Genomic DNA, 26,557 nt, shown 5'->3' with positions numbered 1-26,557 from the left:
CCACATAATCTGGCGTGGCTCCTTGGTACAGTGGTAATCTGTATTTTACAAAGAAACGAAGTCGTACATTGATTAAGCTGTCTTAAATGGCGCTAAAACAAGAAGAACTTGAAGAGCACTGAAGTATGTAATTTTCTCGGAATCGAATTTTTTATTCCAAACCTGACACCTATAATATTCATGAGAAGTGTAGTTATTCCATTCATGAACAAAGTAGAACTAAGCAGGCGAGATTTAAATTCTTCCTCGTGTTCTGCACATGCGTACTCAGCCACCAGCAAAGATACAGCCAAAGAGGGCGAAAGGGACAGCAGTGCTTGCTGAAAAATATTTTTGAAATAAGTTGTTTTTTTCTTTAGGTAAATTTCAAATGAGTTTGTCCATCTTCGCTAGCCAAGGCTGACGATCCGCGCCTCTCCTCTTTTCAAAGAGGAGAGGAGCGGATCGTCACTCTTGGCTAGTGGATAGGCTTTAGGCGAAAGCCTGCCCACTTCTCTAGCGAAGATGGAGTTCCTCTGTCTATCTATTTTTGTTTGTGGACATTATGCTAACTTTAACATATATTTGTTTTGTTTTTTTTATCAAAACTATAGCGCTGTGTTTAGTCATACGGTGAAACTATTTTCGACAAGGAGGATTGAAATGAAAGATCTACATTGTCTTCCTCTATTACGTAATCGGTAATATGTCCGTCCGTCTGTTACGCTTTGGGATACTCATCTCTTATCCGCAACTCCTTTCATACCACTGAATGAAATTTGATGAAACTTTCAAAGATTCTTTTTTTACATATTGCCATTGTGCATCTCCTAGTTTACTTTTTGATCCGACACATATTTTAGTTTCCCAGAGCAAAACATGGACACTGCCATTATTCATATGGGAGGCGCGAGGTAACATTTAGTGAGCTCATTGCTCACAGTCCCTCTAGTTATACCACCCGCTTGAAAAGCGGGAGGGTATATAGTAATCGGTATGTCCGTACGTCCGTCCGTCTGTCTGTTACGCTTTGGGGTACCCATCCCTTATCCGCAACTCCTCCCATACCACTGAATGAAATTTGATGAAGCTTTCACAGAATCTTTATTACACATTGCCATTGTGCATCTCCTATTTTACTTTTTGATCCGACACATATTTTGGGTTTCCCACAGCAAAACATGGACACTGCCATTATATTCATATGTGAGGTGGGGTGTATCATTTAGTGAGCTCATTGCTCACAGTACCTCTAGTTTTTATCAGCAATCATATATTTTTTATACCTGCATGGCAAAGAAGAGGGTGAGATGAATGGGCGTGGCATCACTGATTTTGTAGATTAGGGGACTGTCCTCCATCTCTATTTCAGGACGTCTTTCCTGGACATTCTTGTTGTCGTCCCCTGAATTCTGTTGACGATGGTTTGAAGTTTGTTTTGTATTGTTCTGCTCATTTTGGTAAGGACCCTACAATACCATTACAAATGTTAATCAGCTGTTCGGCTAAGATACATTTGAAGGAGCAAATCGACAAGGACAAAAAATGACATAAGAGCGGCAATTATGGTCAATAGCTGAAAAATTTTACAGAATGGTATTGAACGTTTTGATTGCCGCTCTCATGTCAGTTTTTGCCCTTGTCGTTGGGGTACTCCATAAAACGTTCAATACCATTCTGTAAAATTTATCAGCTATTTGACCATGATCCATAAGTCTTATGGAGGGCAACAAACAGTGGAAAGACACGATCAAGAAATCAAATAAGGGCGGCGAAGCGAAGAGGGATACCTGCAAAATTTAGATTTTTAATATCTTAAGTGTTATTTTAAGTTTTAGCATAAAAATTTGTAATTGTGCAGAACACTTCAATTCAAACATATGAAAATTTTATTTTATTATCAAAATTATTTCTCCAGTTATAAAATATTGAAAATTTCTATTCTCAGTTTATGGTCTTGGGTCCAGGTGGACAAGGTGCGGGGGAAATGTAATCGGCCTCAGAAAAAAATACAAAACAAAATTTTGAAGTGATTTGAACCATTCTTACTGCCTTACTGCATGTTACTATTTCATATATATAAAAAAAAATCATAGTGTTTTATGGAACGCAGGTGCTTCCTGTTATAGCATCATTAAAGACAACAGGCTATTTTTTTTAACTATAAGCCAAAGGGGTCAAGTTGACATTTGGCCTTTTTTGCACGAGTGAATAATATATTTAAATTTTTCAAAAAGTCTTATAACAAGCCATATACATGTACTTCCCAAATAGCACAATCTTACATTTCAAATGTCAAAAAACTATATGTATCGATGGTGTATCAAAGCTCAGTTACCGTTAACCTTGCTTAAAATTAAAGACTTTTCTGTATTGCATCAAATACATCAGCAAAATGTCAAATCCACAACTCTAACAATTTTTAAAAGATCTAAGGTGTGACAGACGGACAGGCGTTGGGCAAACTGATCCCCAAATACATGAAGATGCCTCTCATCTGCTGACGACACATATAAGTGTAGTGAACGTACATGCACTATCTTCGGAGAGAAGATACTGAGTATACTGAAAATCATTTTATTTCGAACTCTAGACGTAGTTTTATAAAGCAGTACGTGTCTATTCGGTATGAATTTTACATTCATTGTTAATTTTCTCCGCTTCTTTTTTGATGTTTTTATGGTCTCTCATGCAATTATTTTTTATGTAGCTTTATGCTGGTCAAAAGGTTATGGTTTAGGACCTGTTCCCTCTTACTCTGACTATTATATGCATGACCTTGGTCATGTATGATTAATGGGCTGTTAAGACTTCTACACAGATGAATTAACAATCTGATGTCAACATCTTGTAGAATTCTATATATATTTCAAATCTGTTTGAAAAGTCAAAAAAAAGTTAAAGGTACTTGGACACAGAGTTGAAGTCAATAATTAATTTTTGTGTGAAATGCTATGTTTGTATAACTTGCCTTTAATAATGGCACAACATTATAGATGTTTGTATTTGCATAAGTAGATTGTATTAAGGGTTGGGAGTGGTTAAATCTTGTCATTTTAGAAGAAAATTTGTACTAAAATACATCACCTGAAAGGGACTTAACACAAACAAAATATGGATGCATGGATTGATATATATTTTTTGAATGATTTTGATTTGAAATGACATAAATAATAAATCCCCGAAATATATTTAGCAATCGTAGGTTTTCCTTGGTGCTATGAGAATTTGTTTTGCTTTCTATATAATTCCATACAAAATTTTGCACAAATTTTTAATCTTATGACAAAATCTTATAAAATTGTCCTACTATATTTGGTAAACATTATTCAGGTCACTAATTCAAATGTTAATCTACACTGTATGAGAAATATTGCTGATTTCTGAAAAAAAAAAGTTTGGTATGTGTTATGTATCCTTAAATTTTTAATTTCAAGTCCAAAAAGGACGTTTGCATTGTTTCGCGTACAAAAGCAAGACCTTCGGCGTGAGTTTCAAGTTGTTTTGCAAACGTTTCGCGTTGAACGCAGACCCTATGCATTGATTTATCGCAAAATTTAAACAAAAAGGTTTTCTTTACTTACGAAATTTATCATACTTTAAAACCAAATAAAACTTTTATCGTTTATTTGTATGGTCGCATTTTAAAGTTTAGGAAGAAGGCAACTTGAGTCCAAAATTGATGCTTGTACGATTTGCCAATTTTTACATATTGTATTTTGATCATCGTCGCAAACCATGGTCAAAATGTACGATCGTCTCACTGAAGGATTTACTTAAATTAATTAACTCTAATTAAGAGGAAGGCTAATCAAAGAAGGGTCTAGTGGATCTTAAAGGTTTTCCTTATTATTACAATATTTTTATGATTTTACTCTACAAAAGAGAAGATCTGTTATAACTTGATCTGCCCGCGCATACCTTGTTTATGAAGTCCGATTCCTTCACAAAGACCGGATTACTGGATCCGTCCAGATGTTCGGGATCTATGGACGTGAAACTAAGAGGACGGACGGCGGTCTCCGTGTCCATGCTTTAAGTAACCTTACAGGAATTAACCCTATCCAGATGACTTACATTGTGAACGGTCTGGTGCTTTTATCATGCCTTAAAGGATGTTTTGATGCATGGAATGAATCAAGGTGGTTTATATATTTTTTTTTTAACAGGGCTCTAATGCAAAGGGAGGGTGGTTGCTTACACGTGTAGTTGTGAAATATTTTGCTAGGAGTATCACCATGTGACATTGTCCAATATCTTGAGGCCCTACTCCTCAGAAAATTGCCACTGGCCATCTTATGTATTAAGTATTAGAGAGCAATGTATTAATTTTGTAAGTATAGAAGCGACTTTGTTAGTGTTCATATAGACCTATATATACCCGTATTCCTGTCAGTATTAAAAATAGCATAGATCTAGGGGGAAAACACTGATGCCCCGTACAGCAATCTATGGCGAAGGAAAAAGTCTCTCAATTGCAAGTTCAACTCCAAGGCCAAGAGATCAAAAATGATGTTTTCCAAAGAAAGGACTTGTACCTACGGAAGCGTATTAGTGCCACTTGGACACTTCACTTTTTTTTTTATTTCTACACTTTAAAGTGTAAATTTTACACTTTAATTTGTAAATTTTATACATTAATCTGTAAATTTTACACTTTAATCTGTAAATTTTACAGATTAAAGTGTAAATTTTACAGATTAAAGTGTAAAATTTACAGATTAATGTGTAAATTTTATACTTTAAAGTGTAAATTTTACACTTTAATCTGTAAATTTTACACTTTAATCTGTAAATTTTACACTTTAATCTGTAAAATTTACACTTTATTTTGAAAAACCTGAACTGCAATAGGTTATGATCGAACGGTCGATTTGTGATGTTTTACCTCTGACACTTGAGAAAAAGTATTAAACTGAGATGTTTACAATTGTTTGTATATTTTTATTTTACATGTACTCGTACTTGTTTATTAGTATATGATAAACAAGGATGGCCTATTTCCTCATAGGTCTCGTAATTTTCCCCAGCATAAGAAATCAGGGATCTGCTTTTGTTTCAGTATATATACATGTGTTTCTTTAGTTTTACTATAGTGTAACGAAAAGTAAAAATATAGATCTCAAAAGATTTTTTATTTGCAGTTCAGATTGATATTACGCTTCCGTAATTATCTTGCATGATTAACGGTCTGTTGGCTTTAAAAATGCGTTACTGGGAATGTGTGAAGTTGCTAAATTGACTATGTGAATAAACAAATAAAGTGTAAAATTTACAGTTTAAAGTGTAAATTTTACAGATAAAGGTATAAAATTTACAGATTAAAGTGTAAAATTTACAGATTAAAGTGTAATTTTTACAGATTAAAGTGTAAAATTTACACTTTAAAGTGTAAAATTTACAGATTAATGTGTAAAATTCACAGATTAAAGTGTAAAATTTACAGATTAAAGTGTAAAATTTACAGATTAAAGTTTTAATTTTACAGATTAAAGTGTAAAATTTACAGTTTAAAGTGTAAAATTTACAGATTAAAGTGTAAAATTTACAGATTAATGTGTAAAATTTGCAGATTAAAGTGTAAAATTTACACTTTAAAGTGTAAAATTTACACTTTAAAATGTAAAATTTACAGATGAATGTGTAAAATTTACAGATTAAAGTGTAAAATTTACAGATTAAAGTTTTAATTTTACAGATTAAAGTGTCAAATTTACAGATTAAAGTGTCAAATTTACAGAGTAATGTGTAAAATTTACACTTTAAAATGTAAAATTCACAGATTAAAGTGTAAAATTTACAGATTAAAGTGTAAAATTTACAGATTAAAGTTTTAATTTTACAGATTAAAGTGTAAAATTTACAGATTAAAGTGTAAAATTTACAGATTAAAGTGTAAAATTTACAGATTAATGTGTAAAATTTACAGATTAAAGTGTAAAATTTACACTTTAAAGTGTAAAATTTGCACTTTAAAGTGTAAAATTTATAGATTAAAGTGTAGATTTTACACTTTAAAGTGTAAATTTTACAGATTAATGTGTAAAATTTACAGAGTAAAGTGTAAATTTTACAGATTAAAGTGTAAAATTTACAGATTAAAGTGTAAAATTTACAGATTAAAGTGTAGAAATTTTAAAAAAGTGAAGTGTTCAAGTGGCACTAATACGCTTCTCTATGTACCAGTGAATATACCAGTGAAATACGAAAGCCCAAGAATCCAAAATCATGGCCAAGGTTAAAGTTTTTACAAAATGGGACAAATTCTAAGGTTAAGAGTCAAAATCAATGATACCCTAGGCCTGTGAAAAAATTTGGTACAAGAAATAGTATTTGAAATATTAATTATATATAAAAGCCCTATCATTTTTTAATACAGAGTAAGTAAAATTTCAGTCAAGTTTAAAAGGTCAAAATTGCTGGTATCCAAAGGAATGTTTTGTCACAAGGAATTCACCTGTGAAATATGAAAGTCATAGTTTACATTGTAATTGTTCAAGAGTTTGTTTGTTTATTGTTTCAAGTCCCTCTCGAGAATTCTTCACTCGAGACCCCACAACTTGCCGGACTGTAAATATAATACCTATCCTCGACACTCCGTTGAGCAGAGTTTGTGCCACATCTACTACGACACGGGACCTCAGCTTACACGGTCTCATCAGAAGGAACAGTCTCCATGTCCTCCAGTGGATTCGAACCTGCTACGTAAGGATCAGCTCCTTACTTCGCGACTTTAGAGCAGACTATCGAACCACTGTGCAAAGTAAAGTTTTTTTTAACAGGGGGCAAACTATCAAAGTATTTTTTAAAAAGCAGGAAGACGTACTATATGTAGTTTTTGCCATGGCCATTCGTCGGTCTGTCTACTTGTTAACTGTTTGTCCGCAAAAACGTTAACCTTGCCTATAGCTTTTGATTGGTTGGAACTATGGCTTTAATATTTCGCAAGTGTGTTCCTTGTGACAAGCTTTCTTTGGGGATGAATATGTATTTTACAACATGGCCTTGGAGTAATACCCATTTTGCAAAAAATTATCAATTACTTTTGTGCAGTTGATGCTAGGGCTTTCATACTTCACATATGTATTTATTGTGACAAGACCTTTTTGGATAAAAATATGTTTATTTCTATCCTTTTGAACCTTGGAGTTTGAACCACTTTTACAAATCTCATTCGTCTGTCCGTCTGTCTGTCTGTAATTCTGTCCATCCTTTCCAAAAACTTTAATCTTGGTCATATCTTTTGATAGGACTTTCATATTAGACAAGTTTATTACCTTTGACAAGACTTTTCTAAATATACTATGAATTTTGACCCCTTGACCTTGAATCTGTTCTTTTAAAAATTTAGCAATAGTTTGAATTGGCCATAAGTTTTGATAGAAAAGAGATAGGGCTTTCATATTAGAGATGTGTATTACCTGTGACAAGACCTTCCTTAATACACTATGATTTTTGACCTCGTAACCTTGACCTTGAAGTTTGACCTACTTTGCAAAAACTTTAACCTTGGTCATATCTTTTGAATGAGAAAAATTATAGGACTTTCACACATGTTTATTACCTGTGACAAGGTCTTTCTAAATACTTTATGATTTTTGACCTTCAAGTTTGACCTACTTTTAAAAAAAATTAAACATTAATAATTAATAAAAAAATTAAATATTAATAAGTTAAGATGACCATGGAAAAGATTAAGTCATCTTAATTTTAATACAATTTAATTTTTATTGACATTTATCGTCTATATAGTTAGTAAAACATCAAAACATGAAAAAAGAGGTTTCAGAAATCGAGTCGAGAATCGAGTCGACATATGAAAATTAATTTTAAAACTGTCGTCGATATATCTAAATGTCGAAATGAGGGCAACAGCAAGTGTTTTTCTCTTCTTTTGTAGAAGTTTTTGAATAAATCCTGCGTCATGTTTCCCCCATAACATTAATTCTTGGACAGCTTTGCTTACGTACGTTATGATACCCCCCCCCCTTTTTTTTTCGCCGTGCGAACTTTGTTCACTTGTTAATCAAAATTTCGCGTTGGTGACAATTATACAAAATTCTAAATTCTAATTACCTTGGTAATGGCAGGTAAAAAGAGCGTGTCTTCCTCCTCGGAATTCATGTTTTAATTCAAGTGCAAAAAACGCTTAATAACAAAATACAGGTTAATTAATTACAGACTCACATGGAAAATGTGTCCCTATTTACAGTGGTCAGGTGTCCTTGGTTGATAAAACAACTTTCTTAATCAGGGGTCACTGGCGATACATTAAGGTCAGCGGGTTAATTCCCCTCTCTGTCAACAACAACTCAAAAATCAATTTGATAAAATCATTTTATCAGTTATAAAGATTTGCAGGTTCTGACTTGACTTTGTTTTGAACAAAAAATTTATAAACAAACCCCGCCTGTTCCCATTTTATAGTGGTGGGTTAAGATAGATTCTTTTACTGGATACGGAAAAGGAATATTTCGGATGAAAATTCCATGATGACATTTCACACACAAACACGCAAAAAAAAATACAAAAACGAAATTCGCAATGACTATTGCGTTATAAACGCAAAACTGTGTTTAACAGAATAATGTGTTTCTTTGAATTGGTCTCAATGGGCTTCCGTACAAAACGAAAAGGAGGCCGATAGACCTTAATGGTAACCTGATTTATAGGTGTATAATCAAGGGGCATAACTTCTCTCAAAAGAGAGTAAAATTTTTGTACAAAATCAATGGAACCCTGTCTACAGTAACACCAGAACCTCTGACATCGAGGCCGAGAATTTCACACATAATTGGGTAGAGGCATCATTGCACTCCTTTGATTTAGTAAAGGAATTTTCATATGACAATTCGAGTCCTATCCTAGAACACAGCCCCTAACACTACGGTCTTGAATTTCAAAATTTAGGTAGAGGCACTTTTCGTCTTCATAACCAATCACTTAGTTTGATGGCTTATTATTAGTGAATGCACAGTCACTGTATTTGATCAGTTGAGCCCATCTTTAACACCAGAACCTCTAACTATGAGGCCGAATAGTTCACAAAGAACTATATGCGGTATATTGCATATATTTGCCCCCACAAAAGTCAAATTTTGAAAACTTACTGAAATGTGCTGAATTAAATAAATTGTATGAGAAATATAAATTAACAGAAAATATTATAGTGTCAAAGCAGTGTATTCACAATTGTTGTTTTTATGACGTCACAAACTAGTCCGATTTTATATCCTTTTTCAGAAAGAGGGCAAAATGGACAAAATTTAAACAATTTTAGCTTTAAAATTTATAGAGCGCAAGTTTGTTCAGGAACAATATTGACATATTTCATTGATATTATCATTCTACACATTATATCAAAATATTGATCCTGAACACACATGCGCTCGGTGACTTTTACTCAAAATATTGACGAAATAGGTACATTTTTCTGTAAAATTCATAAAAAACTGAAATTTACGTCATGTTTGTGAGGTCATTACGTACATATGGCGTCATTACTTATGAAAATGTTTAGTGCTTTGAAGTCAGCATATACTCCCGTTTAAGAACTTAATTATATGTATCTCCATCAAAGTTTGATTTGGGGGGGCAAATATTGGTTATTACCAAATAAGGTTCTTTGGAAGAGGTACCTTTACTCGTCATAATCATGCTCTTAGTTTGTCTGCTTAATGTGCATGGGAAAAGATTTTTTATTAGAATGTATACATTTTCACTATATAATCTATAAAAGATTATGAATTTCACAATGTTGGTAGAGTGCACAATGCATACTTTGTACACTGTATTTCAATACAGAATTCGGAAATGTCCTTGCAGAAAAATAGCTGAAAGAAATTAATGGCGAAGGATTAATTATACATGTGGTAGGATCCTACCAAATTAAGTCACAAGGTTAATAGTATTATTATACATCTTTTAGAGTACAAACATCTTATTTTTTTTTAATCTTCATGCAGGAAAGCAAAATTTATCTGACACACCTTCCAATTTGCAACCCTATGCCACTTGTTGGAATAACATCATTTATTAAAAAAAATGTTATACAATGTACATCAGTTTAATAAATATTTATTCATCAATATAATTCTGATTAGTTACATTATACATCTTTGTGCATGCAGTGAAACAAAACAGTCAGATACAATATAACTTAAGGACGGCAACAATGATATATTAGAGGACGGATACCAAACATGGTCTGTACAGTTTAATGGACAACAGTAATTTCTTTGGTATGTAAGCATGCAGTATGTTTAATGATGTGTATCTACAATGTACTGATACCATATGACTGGAAATTTCACAAATTATACAATTTTGACATATTAGAGATGTTAATCAAGTTTACTTAAAATTAATTTTGCCAATTTTATGAAGTGTTTTCATAAGTGACATGGTTTCAAGTATTTACCCTAGGTAATTCATTTTATTAAATAAAATAAATAATTTGAACATTTTTTTTGAAAGGGGGGGGGGGGGGGGACAGGTCATTTAATAATGGCAAAGTTTGTGCAAATATTGCTGAATTTGTAACAAAATAACCAGCTATTAGAAGTTGATATATTTATCCCCGATTTGTAATGGAATACAAACAAAGGAAATACAGTACATTTCAGTGAACAACAATACATAAAAAAACACTTCTTCAACTACTGTTCCCTTAAATATTCCAGCTTACTATGTATGGTAAAATTGGAAAACTACTAAGCTCTTTATAATGTCTACCAGAATAAAAAAAGTGTATGCTATTAAACTGACAATCCGGTTCTTAACAAAATCTTAAAATCGTGAATCGTAGCAAACAGCAAGAGGAATCATAACTTAGAATTAAAAAAAATTCAGTCTTCAAAATAAAAACCATTTATAGCTAAAATGACTTACCAGTAATTTAACAAAAAAATAAATAAATTTAGTAGTGATTTTGATTAAGGTACAAATTAACTCCCTTGTTAAAAGGTTAGTCAAATCATCTGAGTAAAAAAAATCCTTTTGTTCTGTCCAAAGTCCATTCACCACAGTTTTACGTAGACAATGGTAGAGTACTATAGTCCTGTTCTGTCAGGTACACAGTTACTGGTCAGTGTCTATTTCACCGCCGCAGGTTCCCTGTGGGTCGCATGGACTCCACTCGATTCTGGAGATCATCGATGCGTACATCCTTCAATTGAATGAGATGTTCCAGACGATGGACCTTTGCTTTCAAAATCTGTTGAATGCATGTAGGTTATACATTATTTTGATTTATAGTAATTAAATTGACAGATAATATAATCACTATTATACTATGCATGTATATATCACATCTCCCATCTTAATGTATGTTTTATCTCTCTCTGTTTATTCCACCTATTACCTGTATTAACCTTATAGTCTGCTCTTCATTAAATGTAGAGCTAATAGCTGCCACTTTCCCTTGATGTATCTCATTTATCCTTATTCTTTGCAAATAAGTGAATGACTGTTAAATCTTTAATGTTCTCTTGACAATATTTTATATTGTCAAAATAAATGCTTATCCCTCTTCTTCCATGGTCTACATATTTAACCCTTTTTTTTTACATTTTGCTTTTGACTGTAACCTAGAGAGCTTGGAACATCTTTGGCTACCTTGAGAGCTGAGAACATTAAAGAACAATTAATAAATGATTGCCTACCTGTATGGTTTCATCTTTGGCCAGACATTCCTGGACCTTATCCTCAAACAGCAGTCTTGGTACAGAGTTTGCCTCAGTTAGATGTGGGGGGATCCTTCTTTGTTTGGGTTTCTCTGTAAAGTTGCTAGGCCTGAAATTATTAACAATTCGAATCTATCAAGAACAAAACAGTTAACAGTGAGCCATGTCTTCAGCAAAGGTTTTCAAGAGGTCAATTACAGCATGAAAGTTATCCATTTACACTCAGTATACAATAAAGCAAATGTTTTAAGGTAAAACCCAATCCTTCACACCAACAAAATAATGTATTTACTTTTGAAAAACACAAAAACCTTAACCATGCAGTTACGAATTGCCTCGATCCTAATTATACAACGTGTATTCGATATATGCATGCATTGTATATTTTTCCTAAATCCAGTAAAATAAGTACTTGTATGTATGCAAATATGTGCTTTAAGGCATTTACTGCTACAGAGTCTATGTACTACATAGATGTTTTTTATAAACACAAAAAATTAATCTCTGATTAATATAAAGATACTTTAGCAGCAAATTTTCTTTTGGGTCCATTATTGATAAAGCATAAAGATATAATAGATTCTAAATAGATATTGTTATAAAGAGAGTATATACTGCTTAGCAGAAGTAAAAAGACATTTGCATAAAAAGAAATGTAGACAATTATAAATATTACAAACAAGATACACATATAACACCAAGGCTGTGTGCAAGAAACACTGCATCATTTTGTAAGAAAGACAATAGGACACAGAATATCTCCCTGTCTGATACCTTAATAACTTATCAAGTGTTACAACTTCCTTGCTATCTGCACGTCGTTTAATATACCTGTAAATCACCACACTATGTTATCAAAGCACATAATCAGATCAATTTTCTATAAAGTTAATTTCATGCTTAGTTATTTTTTTTAGTGTTACTTATAGAGCATGCATTGACAACAAACATGAAACCTATACCCCATCAGTTCATCTAATCCAACATGATTAATATGAGCCACTTTCCGAGTCCTAGAGAAAGTAGGTTACAAGTTACGATTTTTGTGAAATTCTCACCAATATTCTTGATGATCATCAAATAAGTATCTTGAAATATATAAAATGTGTCCATTAAAACGAAATGAAAAGTGATTAAAATAGACAGTTTTTCATACACCTGTTTCAGCTATAGTCAGTCTATAAGGAATACTATAAAATCACAAGTTTTCGTGGGGACAAATTTTGGTTTGTGGGCATATGATTTCATGGGTGGAAATGTTTATTAGTAACGCATATAAAATTTTACATTTTGTGGAGGTAATAACGAAATTCATGGGTTTCTCCATACATCAAAAACAAGGAAAATTAAACCCCCACAAAAATTCTACACTATTACTAATCCTGTTTAACATTCATTAACGTTATCGTTTTGTTTTATATGACCCTGAAAAGAAACATTAACATAACTCGAAATCTTAATGGCAAAAGCTTTTTTATATTTTGCAAGTAATACATGTATTCTACATTTTACATTGGCATTTAACTTTGGTAATACACAAACAACTAGATTAATTAAATCTGCAGTGTCAAAAGGCAGAAAATGGTGAGAATAGAGAGGTTTTGAGTAAAGTAAATTAATGGAGAGGGGGAGGGTCATTAATTAGAAACATGGAGAGGTTTTGGGAGAGGTAAATTATTGGGGGGTCATTAATATAGAAATGTGGAGAGGTTTTGAGTGAGGTAAATTACTGGGGGGGGGGGTGATCATTAATGTAAAAATGTATACTGTGTACAATCACTTACCCTCCTCCTCCTCGAGTAGGACTTACTCCTTTTCTACTCCGCCCGGGGGATCCTACAATTCATAGAGAAAATCATCCAATCAGATACAGCAATTTATGTCATGATAAACTATAACAGCTTGCACTTAACAATCTACAGTATAAGACTGTAGAATATGACACCAAATATCAATACTTTTGATGATTACCTATTTATATATAACTATTATACATGCCTTCCTATTTTCTGATGTCAGCTTTGATATCTAGACTTTGAAATAGTCAATTTATAGAATATATGCCAACATCACAAATATTTTTAAATATCAAATATACCATGTATTATGTGTGCATGCCTGAGAAGTTGGTGTCTATTTCTCTCTTTCCTTCTGTCAACTTTGATATCAGAAATTAGCAACACAAGAGAACTTACTGTTTATCAATTTATAGAATATATGCCATTATCACAACTATTTTAAATATCAAATATACAATGTAATCGATATGTGTGCAATATAGTTTTCTTTTACAAAACAATATTTAACCTATGCTATCACCATTATACAATGGTATAATAACATATTATATATCTACAATTTCTGAATTGTAAACATGTACCTAGTACAATAAACACTGTATATCAAAATATATCCAATGTATTTAATTTCAAAATTACTATATTAGCTGCACATTTTATCTAAATGCAGTATATCAAAAGCTTGATTTGTCCTTTCTTTACATACTTTTAATGACCTTTGACAGGTAAACAATTAAAGCAAAAAACAAAGAGAGAGCAGCTCTTGAAATTTTGTGTAAAAGAAATTAGCAAGACAAGAGAACTTACTGTTTATTACAAGATATGTTTGCCGATCGACGTACAAATAATTTCCTTTGAACAGTATCACCAACACATATGAAAATATTGATCTGTAAATAAATGAAATGGGCAATTATAAGTTTATTGCCTTGAATTCAATATTAGATGAAACAAATTTTTACATGTACCGCTTTATCCAACTTAATATTAAGAATCAAATAATTACTGTTACATTGCCTAAAGTAATCGATTACAGGACAAAACTGACTATAATCGATCATTAATCGATTACATAACATTCGCCAAAGTAATCAATTATTAATCGATTACATTTTACAGTAATCGTGCCCATGCCTATTGATTATGAATTTATGATAATTTAATCATTTCTATACATTTTTAATACATGTACATGAATTTCACTTGAGATATAATTTTGGAATTTCAGTGGATTGACTAAAGAACAGACTTATAGCTAAATACCACAAACAATTCAAACTTGTAATGCATGCCAAAGCTGAGTTTGACCTTTAACCTAAGATACACTGCACTCAGTAATGTGTGCATTATCCAAAGCACTGTGCTTAAAAGCATTCAGGTTTTACTTTTGAGAAAGTAGTGTTTCTTTGAGGCTAGACCTTGAAAAAATATAGCATAATTTTTATTCATTAATGATGTGTTTTGCATTTTGTACGAGATCATGGAGATATCTTAAGTTTTTAAAAATAATACAAAAATTATTGTATTTGATCACGAAACTCACCATTCTTTTTAATAATTCATAATTTGACAAATCAAAGCATTAAAAATTCAGAATTGATAGTCAATTAAGTCTCTCATGTCTGAATGGGGTATTTACTCTCTATTATATATGCAGTCAAATTTAAAGTATTTTTCATTTACATGTCGAACACTATTCCTTTTAGTAATGAAAATCTTGAGTTTTACGATATTTGTCACACATTTTGATATCTTTTCACACTGTGACTTAATAGCATTTTTAATCAATAAAAACATTACAGTATTTCACTGTTGCAAATATAATATATGTTCATACTATGTTAATATTTCTATAAGCCTATATTACCGTTAAGTGGCCCCGTTATATACCTACCTATATTCTGGTCGGCCTCCGGCTGATCACTCTCATTTCTCCTACCTCCTCCCTGCCGTTGGGGCGGATTTCTTTTCATTTCCCACTCTGCCATTTCTATTTTCCGTTTCAGCATTCGTAAAAGTAACTCAATGGTTCCTGGCTTGGCATTCACTAAATCCCGAATCAGGGCATCCGAAAGTTCAAAGTTCAGTTTCTTAAACACTTTTCTGTAGCAACGAAGAATGATTTTATAAAATATTCATATGTGGAAAAAATATGGATATTTATAATAGTTTGAAATTTATAAATCTTAATTTTTTAAGTTCAAGCATTCTTAATACATATTTTCTTGAAAAAATCTTTTGAAACACATTTACTTTTCTCACTTTTCCTCAAATGTTTAAAAATAGTTCAACTGTCAGTGAATACATTAATTCATAGAATGTAATATACATGTACCATGATATTATTCTAAATAAACATTACATAGCCACCAAAAAAGCAGAAGAAACATAAACAATTGCAAATTACAGAAAAGAAAGAATAAACAATATAACACGCAGCACTGAAATTATTAGAAAGGGGGAAATATATATTTATATGAATTAGTTTTAATAGAGAAGTTGAATGGGATAAGCCAGCTAAAAGATTTGTTTTTGGGTACACAACACTCAGTCCTGCTTTATATTCTAGCCTAGTCCATAATAACAGGTTTTCTATTTATGTCTTATACCTCACTGTTTAGTCTTAGATGACACAGAGACTCCCTATATCTCACAGCCTAGTCTGAGAGGACTCAAACAGAATCCTATATATCTCACAGCCTGGTCTGAGAGGACTCAAACAGAATCCTATATATCTCACAGCCTGGTCTGAGGGGACTCAAACAGAATCTTACATATCTCACAGCCTGGTCTGAGAGGACTCAAACAGAATCCTATATATCTCACAGCCTAGTCTGAGAGAACTCAAACAGAATCCTATATATCTCACAGCCTAGTCTGAGACAACTCAAACAGAATTGTATATCTCACAGCCTGGTCTGAGAGGACTCAAAGAGAATCCTATATATCTCACAGCCTAGTCTGAGAGGACTCAAACAGAATTGTTTATCTCACAGCCTGGTCTGAGAGGACTCAAACAGAATCCTATATATCTCACAGCCTGGTCTGAGAGGACTCAAACAGAATTGTTTATCTCACAGCCTGGTCTGAGAGGACTCAAACAGAATCCTATATATCTCACAGCCTGGTCTGAGAGGACTCAAAAAGAATCCTATATATCTCACAGACTAGTCTGAGAGGACTCAAACAGGATTGTTTATCTCACAGCCTGGTCTGAGAGGACTCAAACAGAATCCTATATATCCCACAGCCTGATCTGAGAGGACTCAAACAAAATTGTATATCTCACAGTCTTGTCTGAAAGAACTCAAACAGAATCCTATTTATCTCACTGCCTGATCTGAGAGAACTTAAACAAAGACTCCTTTATAAATAAATCACACTGTCTAGTCAAAGATGACTCAAACCAAGGCCTCAAATAAATATATCTCACAGCTTAGCCTTAGTCAGAGAGGACTATAAACATTCAACAAAGGCTAATATATAAATATATCCCACAAACTTAGTTTGAGAGGACTTCAACAAATTAAGGCTTATAAATTCCTGGGTATCTCACTGTCTGGTCTGAGATAACTCAAACAAAGGCTCTTATATAAAAATATCTCACAGCCTATTCAGAGAGATCTTAAACAAATTAAGGCTAAAATATCTCACAGCCTAGTTTGAGATGACTCAATTTAAGACTCCTACCTATATCTAACCAACTCAATAAAAGCCTCCTAAATACAAATCTCACAGCCTTAAGCCAGCAAAGACTGGATAAAAATTTTAATTTTCATGGAGCAATCCTACACAACATGGTCATTGAGAATGGAAGTGAGATACAGCTATTTAGATATTAATTTTATAAGAGAATCATTACCTATACTTTTACTGAAAATAAATATCTTTGTTTTAATTATGTGTGTTGTGTATTTAACAATGAACTCCATATAAAAGGTAACTGCCCTAAAAGAACAAATATCAATATGGAAGGCACAAAGAAATTCACAATACAATGTATATGAGAATATATCCACTTCTTCACTGACCCATCTGTGATATACATATATTTATCATATCCTAAGTTTATCTGCAAGGACTCAGTAATGAACTCCTATATACTGTATCATGTGTTTAACAATTCTCCTCATTTCAGTCACTAGATCATTGATACAGAGATAGGCTTATGATCGTGGCACTGAGTGTAAGTATTTTAGTTAAAATTCAAGAGAAATTAATGAACAAATCTTCCAGGTGTTGGCTTTGGGTTTCAAAAACACTGCATTGGAAAAATAGTGAATTCAATTTCAACATGATTTCATGAAATATGGTAAAACTATAATGTTTAAAATTGAACCTTCAGAGCTTTCTTTATAAAATGGTGAATTACATGATGAACATTTCTTTAATGACAAAATTATTTACATGCAAAATTATTTACATGCATCTGAGTCTGAAAGGAAGGGGCGAGGGTGGGGGGTGGGGCTGAAAAGGTACTGTTTTCTGTTTTTCTAACAAATGTGTCATTTTCAATATATAACAACTCATGTTCAGTAAGAAAGTCTAAGACCAAAATGTTCCATTTTAAGAAAAAATTAAGTTACTTGTACAACTTCATGTAATGATCATAGTACTCATACTTTTGGATTTTAGGACTCCATAACATTAATCTCAGACAAGCTTTGAAATTTATAAACTTAAAGTGATGGGAGTGGTTTGTCAATGTCAAAAAGAGTTTGGAAATTTTGTAAACTATTCCTTTTCTTATGGTAAAGCATGCTTTTAATAAGAAGATAAATGTACTACTGAGTATTCTAACGATGTTTTCTGTTTACATAAGCATGTATATGTTTAAATTTAAATTCAAGTTTAATTTTGAATGTCAAAACAATTTGCAATTTATCAGTCTTTGACAAATTAAATTAGATATAAAGAAGTGGGGTTCGGAGAAGTGTTTGTATAGGGGGGTGTTCTAGCTATATGTCATAAGGAGGGGAGAGGTTCTGATTTAATAGGGAACCAAACAAACCAGGTTAAATCTGTACAAGGGTCTCCACTTGTTACCTGTTCATATAAAACCAATTCTCCATCTTTTTTGAGGTGGAGTTTGCCGTGCTATAGTTGTGTTTCTGCACCAGGTGGGGGAATTTATGATACATAATCTCAGAAACCAGTACTGAAAGTAATTAAGCAGAATGTAAAGCATATATTGCCAGTAAATGATACATATGTTATGTATGTCTGGTCAGATATGACGCTATCATAGTGAGTCTGCCACACATACACCTAAATTCCACTTGATTGACCTGAAATCAAAATTGTTCAAAATGATATATGAATAAAACATGATCTATTGGAAGCAATAATCCCTTCAATGTCTGAGTGGCCTTAATCTGTACTGACATTTGACCTTGACCTGAAACATAAAGTGTAATTTAAATCTCTTTCTGTTAAATTTAAGTAATGGCCAGTGAAATATTGTATGCTTTAACACTTACATACAGACAAGTCTTCAACAGTTACATACAGATAAACGTCTTTAACAGTTATAGCTACAGACAAAAGTCCTATACTGGATATACACTTGAACTCTGAAGAACGCTGGCATTTTCTGTTTTACAGTATAGCTTCATGACATTAAATCATACTCCTGACACAGAATTTATATACCACTGTCATCCTGACAACTGAATTGTTTCGATATCTAATGACCAAAATGCTGAGCTAAATGACTTTTTTTACACTCGGATTACTTGATATTTTACTGGAAGAGCTAAGAGCTATACATGGATTACATGCTATAACTGGAAAAGCTAGGAGTTATACATGCTATATAACAGCTAGCTATAGTTTACACTCAGGTGGTAGTACTTGACATCCATTTACTTTACTACACTTGGCTAGTATGGGGCCGCCCCACCCTTTTCTCATACACTGTACTGTGTGGAAATAATGACCTATGTCTACATCAAAATATTTTATCTTTAATACTTTCAAAAAAAAAGAGAAAAATTAAAACAAGAGGCCCATGGGCCACATCGCTCACCTGAGAAGCTTTGACCATTCTGTTCTTTACCAGATTTCACCCTTGTTATACATAATGCATCCCCACCCTACCCCACTGATCATAATTTAGACATTTTGAAATCTACACTACCCCATGATCCTTCCATGGGCACATATGTTTCAGCTTTTTTGGCCCAGTGGTTCCTGAGAAGAAGATTTTCAAAGATTTTTCCTATATATTTCTATGTAAAACTTTGATTCCCTATAATGGCCCCGCCCTTCCCCCGGGGGTCATGATTCCTACAATTTAGAATTAACACTACCCAAGAATGCTTCCACATAAGCTTCACTTTTTCTGGCCCAGTGGTTCTTGAGAAGAAAATTTTCAAAGATTTTTCCTATATATTTCTATATAAAACTTTGATTCCCCATTGTGGCCCCGCCCTCCCCCCGGGTGTCATTTTTTGAACAATTTAGAATCTACATTATACCAGGATGCTTCCACATAAGTTTCAGCAGTGGTTCTTGACAAAGATATTTCCTATATATTTCTATATGAAACTTTGATTCCCCATTGTGGCCCCACCCATCCCCCGGGGGTCATTATTTGAACAATTTAGAATCTACATTATACCAGGATGCTTCCACATAAGTTTCAGCTTTTCTGGCCCAGTGGTTCTTGAGAAGAAGATTTTCAAAGATTTTTCCTATATATTTCTATGTAAAACTTTGATTCCCCATTGTGGCCCCGCCCTTCCCCCGGGGGTCATGATTTGAACAATTTAGAATCTACACTACCCCAGGATGCTTCCACATAAGTTTCAGCTTTTCTGGCCCAGTGGTTCTTGAGAAGAAGATTTTTTAATGACCCCACCCTATTTTTGTCTTTTCTTGATTATCTCCCCTTGCGAGGGGATATGTCCCTTCATTTTAACAATTTAAATTCCCCTTTACCCAAGGATGCTTTGTACCAAGTTTGGTCAAAATTGGCCCAGTGGTTCTTGAGAAGAAGTCGAAAATGTGAAAAGTTTACAGACGGACAGACGGACGGACGACGGACAAAATGTGATCAGAAAAGCTCACTTGAGCCTTCGGCTCAGGTGAGCTAAAAAAAATAAATGAATTTTTGGAAAAGCACATTTCTAACAAAGTTCTAACACAGGAATACACACACACAAAACCTAGCTTACTAACAGTATCAAATTATTTACATTAGTTTTTAAGAAAAAAAATAAAATCAGTAAAAAAAATATATATATATCAACTGAGGTAAGTTTAATCAGTGCTTTCAAAAAGATGTGAAACATGGTACTTTGACAAAAATAGGGGAACCTTATGGAAGCAATTTTATCAAATTTTCTCCAACAAATATTTTGGCTGATAATTAACAATCATGATTTGATTCAGGTAAAAGTACCATATCTCAGCAGATTCTGAAAGCCCTGATTAATATGACAGATATGACAAAATGAGAGATCTAGCATGTCTTAATTGTACAGTAAAGGGTGACTACTCAGTACTACATTAGAACTGAGGGACAACATACAGTATAGATATAAACTACATTAATCCTAGACATATTTATAAGACATTGATACAGACGCTATCAGCTGCTACAAAGGGAATCACCTGGATATCAGTTACTATAGGAATTAATTCAGCATAGGGCAAACAGCATGAAAATAAACAAGATGGTTAAAATTTACAAATTAAAAGTAACCTCAAAGATATATATAAAATAAAATTAAAAGCTGTATATCTATAATCATAATTATAGACAAGAGTGTTAGTCCCAAATACTAGAACTTAAGTATGTGACATGTCACTGAGATTTCCAGGTGATGTTAAGTGAACTACAGCACCAAAAACCACAAAGGCAGCAGAGCATGACCTTCCTGTACCTGTTGAGGAGGAGCCAGTTCTCCCTCTTTTGACTGGTTGAACTCGCCGGGGTGTAGTTGTGCATTTGCACCAGCTGAGGAAAGAAATTCTGGACTATCTCGGCCACCAAAACTACAGGACAATCATCAGTGACAACCATCAATGATTTTTTTAATTTTTGTGTGACAAAGGATGAAATACTTTGGTTTCAGATTTCACAATAAACTGAATACATTGATTTTAGTGTATACCAAAAACATATTCCAGAATAGTTTCTTATACATATATAAACATTTGATTTTGTCAACCATAATTACAACATACTGAAATATAATAGTAAATTAGTAATGTCATATGAAAAATTGTACTGTAAAAGATCCAAATAAAAACATACTATGTACTAAAAATGACCCAACTCAATTTTTAGCTGAGGAAATAGGTGCATCGATTTACCTAAACTCGGCGAGATTCCTAAGGACTAAAATTTTGGTCTGGTGTCCCTATGACTCTCAGAGCAATCCCATACTACGTGATTCAGGATTTTTCATGGCTGTTTACTTTTCATTTATGACTATTACAAGCTTCGTGTGGACTTTCAGTAAGGCGTGGCATTCTCGACGTTACCTAAGTAAATTCTGAAATTTACACAGCTTCCCTTCACTGTTGAAATATACATATGATAGAAATGCGGATGAATGTCAACTGGTGTAGTAAATAGCCAATTAAAAGTTCTCTCACGGCACAGAGGTGGGGCACAAGTCGTCTCATCGTTGTAAACAACAATTTAAATAACCTATGTTATTAATTTATTAACCAATGAGAATCTACTAGTATTCGCCATTACGTAGCGCCGAGAATGCCACGCCCTACTGAAAGTCCAAACTAAGGGGAAAATCGTCCTAACTCTCCGACTCCGACGATGAAGAGTTCTGCATGATCTAAAGTACTATTTAATAGATCACTCCTATAAGAAATAGTTGCAGAATTAATTATTCGAAGCAGACTATTGCCGAACTCTTCAGTGTTCAAGGTTTAAATGAAAAGCAAACAGCCATGAAAAATAAACTCTATATTTTGCTGGATTTAAACCTTTTCAAGATAAGAAACGATTGTTTTATAGTGATAGAGACTTAAAAGGATGTCCAAGGGAATAAGTTGAAGTGGGCAGCTAATTCATTACAGCAGGTAGTGATTGAAACGAGCGGTTGAATTAGGGGCAAAAAAGCCCGAATCACATAGTATGAAATTGCTCCGAGATTCTTAAGGACACCAGACCAAAATTTTATTCCCTACGAATCTCGTCAAGATTATGATTTACCCAAATGAACCCAAATGCATTCAGAGATACCCTAATTTATAATTCAATAGCTATAAAGTATATGCAAAATATTCAATAAAAGAGAAAATGGTTGTTACAAAGCCATTATTTAACGTAGGTCGCGGGTTTACAGGGCTTTTAAAAGTGTTCGAAAACATACCATGAAAATTACCTATATAATTTCTCTACCTTTGATTTCCATTCTCTGAAAATTTTATAAAATTCGTCTGCACCGTTTTTGTGTAATTGAATTCCAAAGATGTCATTGTTGTAGTTACATTTTCAATGGTATTCTATTGAATTATATAGGAAAAACGTCGTTTTTGGCTTGTTTTCATTTTGATTTAAAAAATATCATTAACTTTTAAATCGTGCAGATGAATTTGTTTATCCTTTGGTATTTAAAAATAGAATTGATTTGAAATAAATCTATGTAAAAAAATTAATATGTGTTCGGGTTCATTTTTTCGTAATTTAATTGTAGATAATTGCTTTGATATTGACAAATGTAGCATTTTTAAAAACAACGTCATAAAATATCGTGACGTCATGCTTGGCGTTGAAATAAAACTAAAAAGAGCACAAAAAAAAAAAAAAAAAAAGTACGGATTTTAAGAAAAGGGAAATTCACGTATATCTGCTTTCAAGTGACCAGTATCATAATAATTCAATAAAATAACTATTAGACATTTTTCCCTTTCAGCTTATTTCCTCTAATATTAGTGAAAATTCACATAAAAGGCGTAAACCAACAATCAGTCCTTTAGTTTTTTTTTATATATATATTTTCTTTATGTGTTTATTTCTTACCGTTTCCGTTTTTTTTATTCATGCGCGGATTTTCACGCCAGAATTTGTAAAATAAAAGTGACCTTGTATTCCCCTCTGGAAAAGGCAGACTTCCCATCCCCGTTGAAATCGCAGATCTGTGATCTAAGTTTGTTTGAAAAGTCAAGGACTACTACCACCCCCAACCCCAACCCCGAAATATGTTTTTACGCTTTGTTTGGCGCAATCAACAGGCAGATTTTATTTTGTTCTTAGACTTTCAATTTATACATATAACATTAATTGTACTGAATGAATATGGAAAGCAATGCAGCAAATAAAATATGTACATGTAACTAAAAACAACGCATGCCGTTAGTTATACAGGCAATTGAGTATCGACCCCCCCCCCCTTTCTGTTTTTTCTGGGGGTTTTCCTATTTTAGATTTTTAATACCTATTGCATGTGATTAATAATGTAACCCTTTTATCTCTTTACGCTGTTTTTAAATACATGTTTTTCGTTTTCGACTGATACATAAGAAGAGACAGCTTGCAATTTGTTCTTAAAAATCTCCATGCCTCACTTTATCTTCACTTGCATGATCACTATCTAATACGTAGATAATCATGGAATATGCAGGCATTGATAAATTTGAAAAACCCTCTTCTTCCTTTTCAGATTTCCATTTATATAATTCTTTATGTGCCTCCGATTAGTAAATATTTCGATTAAATCAACATGCACATATAGGGTGGAGTTGAAATTTTAAAAAATGGAAAACGTTTATTCCCCCCCCCCCCCCCGCGTTAGGAAGTAAGAAATGGAAAGAAGGGAGGGGGTCATATCCTACTTGTCTGTGGTTATTTACAAGAGGTCAATGCCGTTCAAAAATGTATATTTCAGTAGTATTACCCCGGTAGTGCCTTAGCAGTTTTTAATTTGTGGTCAACCTGTATATAGATTCGTCCGAGATTAGCACATACCGTTTCATAAATATTGAGTTCGACTTTCCATCGGTGAGCAAAGTTTTGACGCTGTTTACGGAGATAAATGAAAACAAAGACATGCATTCCATAAATGGTTGTGTAGATAAATTATTGTAGAAGACAATGGTAATAAACAGTTTGTTAGTGCATTTCCACTGAAAGTGTACACTAAAATCACAAAATGACTTTTATTTTTCTTTTAATATGAAAAAAAACACACATACCTAATAATACTCGTTTATTATTAGGTATGTGTATATTTTTTTTTTTGTGTGTGAAAGAAAAATAAGTAACGTCAGGTGCCTGTGACTAAAATGAGTGCTTTTCTGAGGAGGGGGTATCGAGTGTAATTCGGAGTTAGATAACCTGTTTTATAATTATACACATTTAATACATGTATTTAATATTTATAAATTATACATGATACAAGGGTTAAAATTTATTTCGAAACAAGTACATGTGCTCTCAGAATAGACCCGAGAAGATGCAATTAATAACACATAATGAAACGCTTTCTAACACTTTCAGTGTTGGTCATTGGAAGGCCATCCTTAAAAAAATTTTTTTTTGCGGTAACGCGCCTCATCATTTTAGGTGTGGGTAGGTAGGTAGGCTTATTTTTTTTTTTTTTGGAGACAAAATGTCAGAAATAAATTTCGATTATATAGAGGTATTAACTATGTCTTAGATTTCACTTTAAGTTACTAATCAAACAAGAAAATTAAGGCATTCTTAATGAATCCAATCTTTTATTGTTCAAATATCAGAACACATCAGTTCTTTTTTTAAAAACAGCGTAGGTGCAATGGAGACGTAAAAAAATGTCAATTGGATAAAAATAGAAAATGGATACGTAAAAAAAAAAAAAAATTCTTTGAACCGATAAAAAAAATCCAGTAGGGTGGATTTTGGTGAGTCGGTCGCGTTACCGCAAAAAAACAATTTTTTAAGGATGGCCGAATCAAAATAAGCCTTCATTATTTTTTTATAACTTCAGCCTGTTCTATGAATATTGTTACACTAAACTACCCATTTTTACAAAAGTTATAGCTAAATAATGCACTGAATTTTTCCCTTTCTCACCGTGACGTCATAATCAGATGTGCACAATAAAGTCGCCCAAATCATATAAATTGCGTACCCAGTTTTAATGATGTCAGCAAACCCGCGACCTATGTTAAATAGATATGTTTACAAAATTTAAATACTTAGAACGTATCTGTTTAAATAATGTTGCCCACCTCTTGCCATGTGGAGGCTACCCATATGAAGAGCCATCATTTATGTTTTTAAAAAATATGCCAAAGTTCTCCAAGATTTATTCATTTCAAAATGTCAAAATAGAAAAACCAGTATAAGTCATTTGGGTCGGCATATGAGTAATAGATGTGCTGGAAGAAACAATAATTTTGTTCACATTTAATTTTCTTAATCAACAAGAATGTTGATTTTTTCTGATTTTTTTTACCTATCTACCGACCCAGTTCTTTTAGCCTGATCTGAGTTGGGAGAAGGCAAACAAACATTATTGTTAAGATGGCCTTACTGTATAATTTTTTAATTCATTTATGATAGGAGCACCTGTCTGACCTGAAACAGAATTCAACTGAGAATAGTTGACACTTTATAAAAGATCGCTTTTAGCACTTTAATTATCAAATATACCTCCATCAGCAAAATCTCTTGCTATGTTTTTCTTCGGTCTGGAAAGAGGGATGCTGTCAATCCATGTGTAAAGATTCTCCAACTCTGCATCGTCGAAATAATCCAGGCCGGATTCAACTGGGTGGATTTTATCTACAGACATTGTTCTTTTACACTTAGTTCTATGAAAATGTTACAATCATGACATACTGTATAGATTTTACAGAAATAAATGACGTCTTTTATCGCTAAATACACAGAAGATCGTAGAAAGCGTCCATGACTGTTTTGTTGTCAACGAATTTCCCGTCATGCATCATAAATTCCGAAAATTGTCTACGTTGATAAGTAGTCCGTAAAAAAGTCGAATTAGGTATTACACTTCAAAAAACGCATAGTTTATCCTAAAATAACAGTAAGTCAAGTTATTCATAGTAAAAATTCATATTTTATCTATTGTTGTAAATATTTCATCTGCAATATGCTGGCATGGTTTTGTTATTTTT

General features: G+C 32.9%; 2 protein-coding genes across 6 annotated transcripts; both read right to left on the bottom strand.

Moving 5' to 3' along the window:
* Positions 1–457: 457 nt before the first annotated feature.
* LOC134231314 (uncharacterized) lies at positions 458–4,011 on the bottom strand. Its single transcript, XM_062713251.1, has 3 exons — positions 3,901–4,011; positions 1,266–1,448; positions 458–523 (listed from the first exon to the last, which is right to left on the bottom strand). The coding sequence occupies exons 1-3, from the start codon at positions 4,009–4,011 to the stop codon at positions 458–460; spliced, it is 360 nt and encodes a 119-aa protein (XP_062569235.1).
* Positions 4,012–10,040: 6,029 nt separating this feature from the next.
* On the bottom strand, positions 10,041–26,380 carry LOC134231327 (sperm flagellar protein 1-like). Of its 5 annotated transcripts, none has more exons than XM_062713274.1 (7): positions 26,073–26,380; positions 21,352–21,463; positions 15,357–15,565; positions 13,448–13,499; positions 12,438–12,494; positions 11,643–11,772; positions 10,041–11,194 (listed from the first exon to the last, which is right to left on the bottom strand). In XM_062713274.1, exons 1-7 carry the CDS (start codon positions 26,212–26,214, stop codon positions 11,078–11,080), a joined length of 819 nt encoding a protein of 272 aa, XP_062569258.1. In that variant the 5' UTR covers positions 26,215–26,380; the 3' UTR covers positions 10,041–11,077. The 5 variants fall into 5 exon arrangements, with proteins under 5 accessions (XP_062569258.1, XP_062569261.1, XP_062569259.1 ...); XM_062713277.1 differs by lacking the exons at positions 12,438–12,494; positions 21,352–21,463 and adding exons at positions 12,722–12,751; positions 18,509–18,620 and having other exon boundaries at positions 26,073–26,378; XM_062713275.1 differs by lacking the exons at positions 12,438–12,494; positions 21,352–21,463 and adding exons at positions 12,626–12,676; positions 18,509–18,620 and having other exon boundaries at positions 26,073–26,378.
* Between the last annotated feature and the right edge of the window lie 177 nt (positions 26,381–26,557).

Source organism: Saccostrea cucullata, unplaced genomic scaffold (genome assembly GCF_032062105.1).
Source record: "Saccostrea cucullata isolate Sc308-1 unplaced genomic scaffold, CSIRO_AGI_Scuc_v1 ctg32, whole genome shotgun sequence".
NCBI lineage: Eukaryota > Metazoa > Mollusca > Bivalvia > Ostreida > Ostreidae > Saccostrea > Saccostrea cuccullata.
The sequence above is the reverse complement of the archived record's forward strand: the minus strand, read 5'-3'. Positions and strand labels throughout refer to the sequence as shown.

Bases quoted from the DNA above. Each gene is read 5' to 3' on its own strand.
- LOC134231327 (XM_062713274.1), bottom strand. From the start codon at position 26,214: ATGTCTGTAGATAAAATCCACCCAGTTGAATCCGGCCTGGATTATTTC. The intron at 21,464-26,072 runs GTATATTTGATA...ATTGTCCTGTAG, and splicing joins AAGAGATTTTGCTGATGGAG to TTTTGGTGGCCGAGATAGTC. The intron at 13,500-15,356 runs GTAGGTATATAA...TATGAATTGTAG, and splicing joins GGAGGCCGACCAGAATATAG to GATCCCCCGGGCGGAGTAGA.
- LOC134231314 (XM_062713251.1), bottom strand. From the start codon at position 4,011: ATGGACACGGAGACCGCCGTCCGTCCTCTTAGTTTCACGTCCATAGAT. The intron at 1,449-3,900 runs GTATGCGCGGGC...ATGGTATTGTAG, and splicing joins AATCGGACTTCATAAACAAG to GGTCCTTACCAAAATGAGCA. The intron at 524-1,265 runs GTATAAAAAATA...AAACAAAAATAG, and splicing joins CCCTCTTCTTTGCCATGCAG to ATAGACAGAGGAACTCCATC.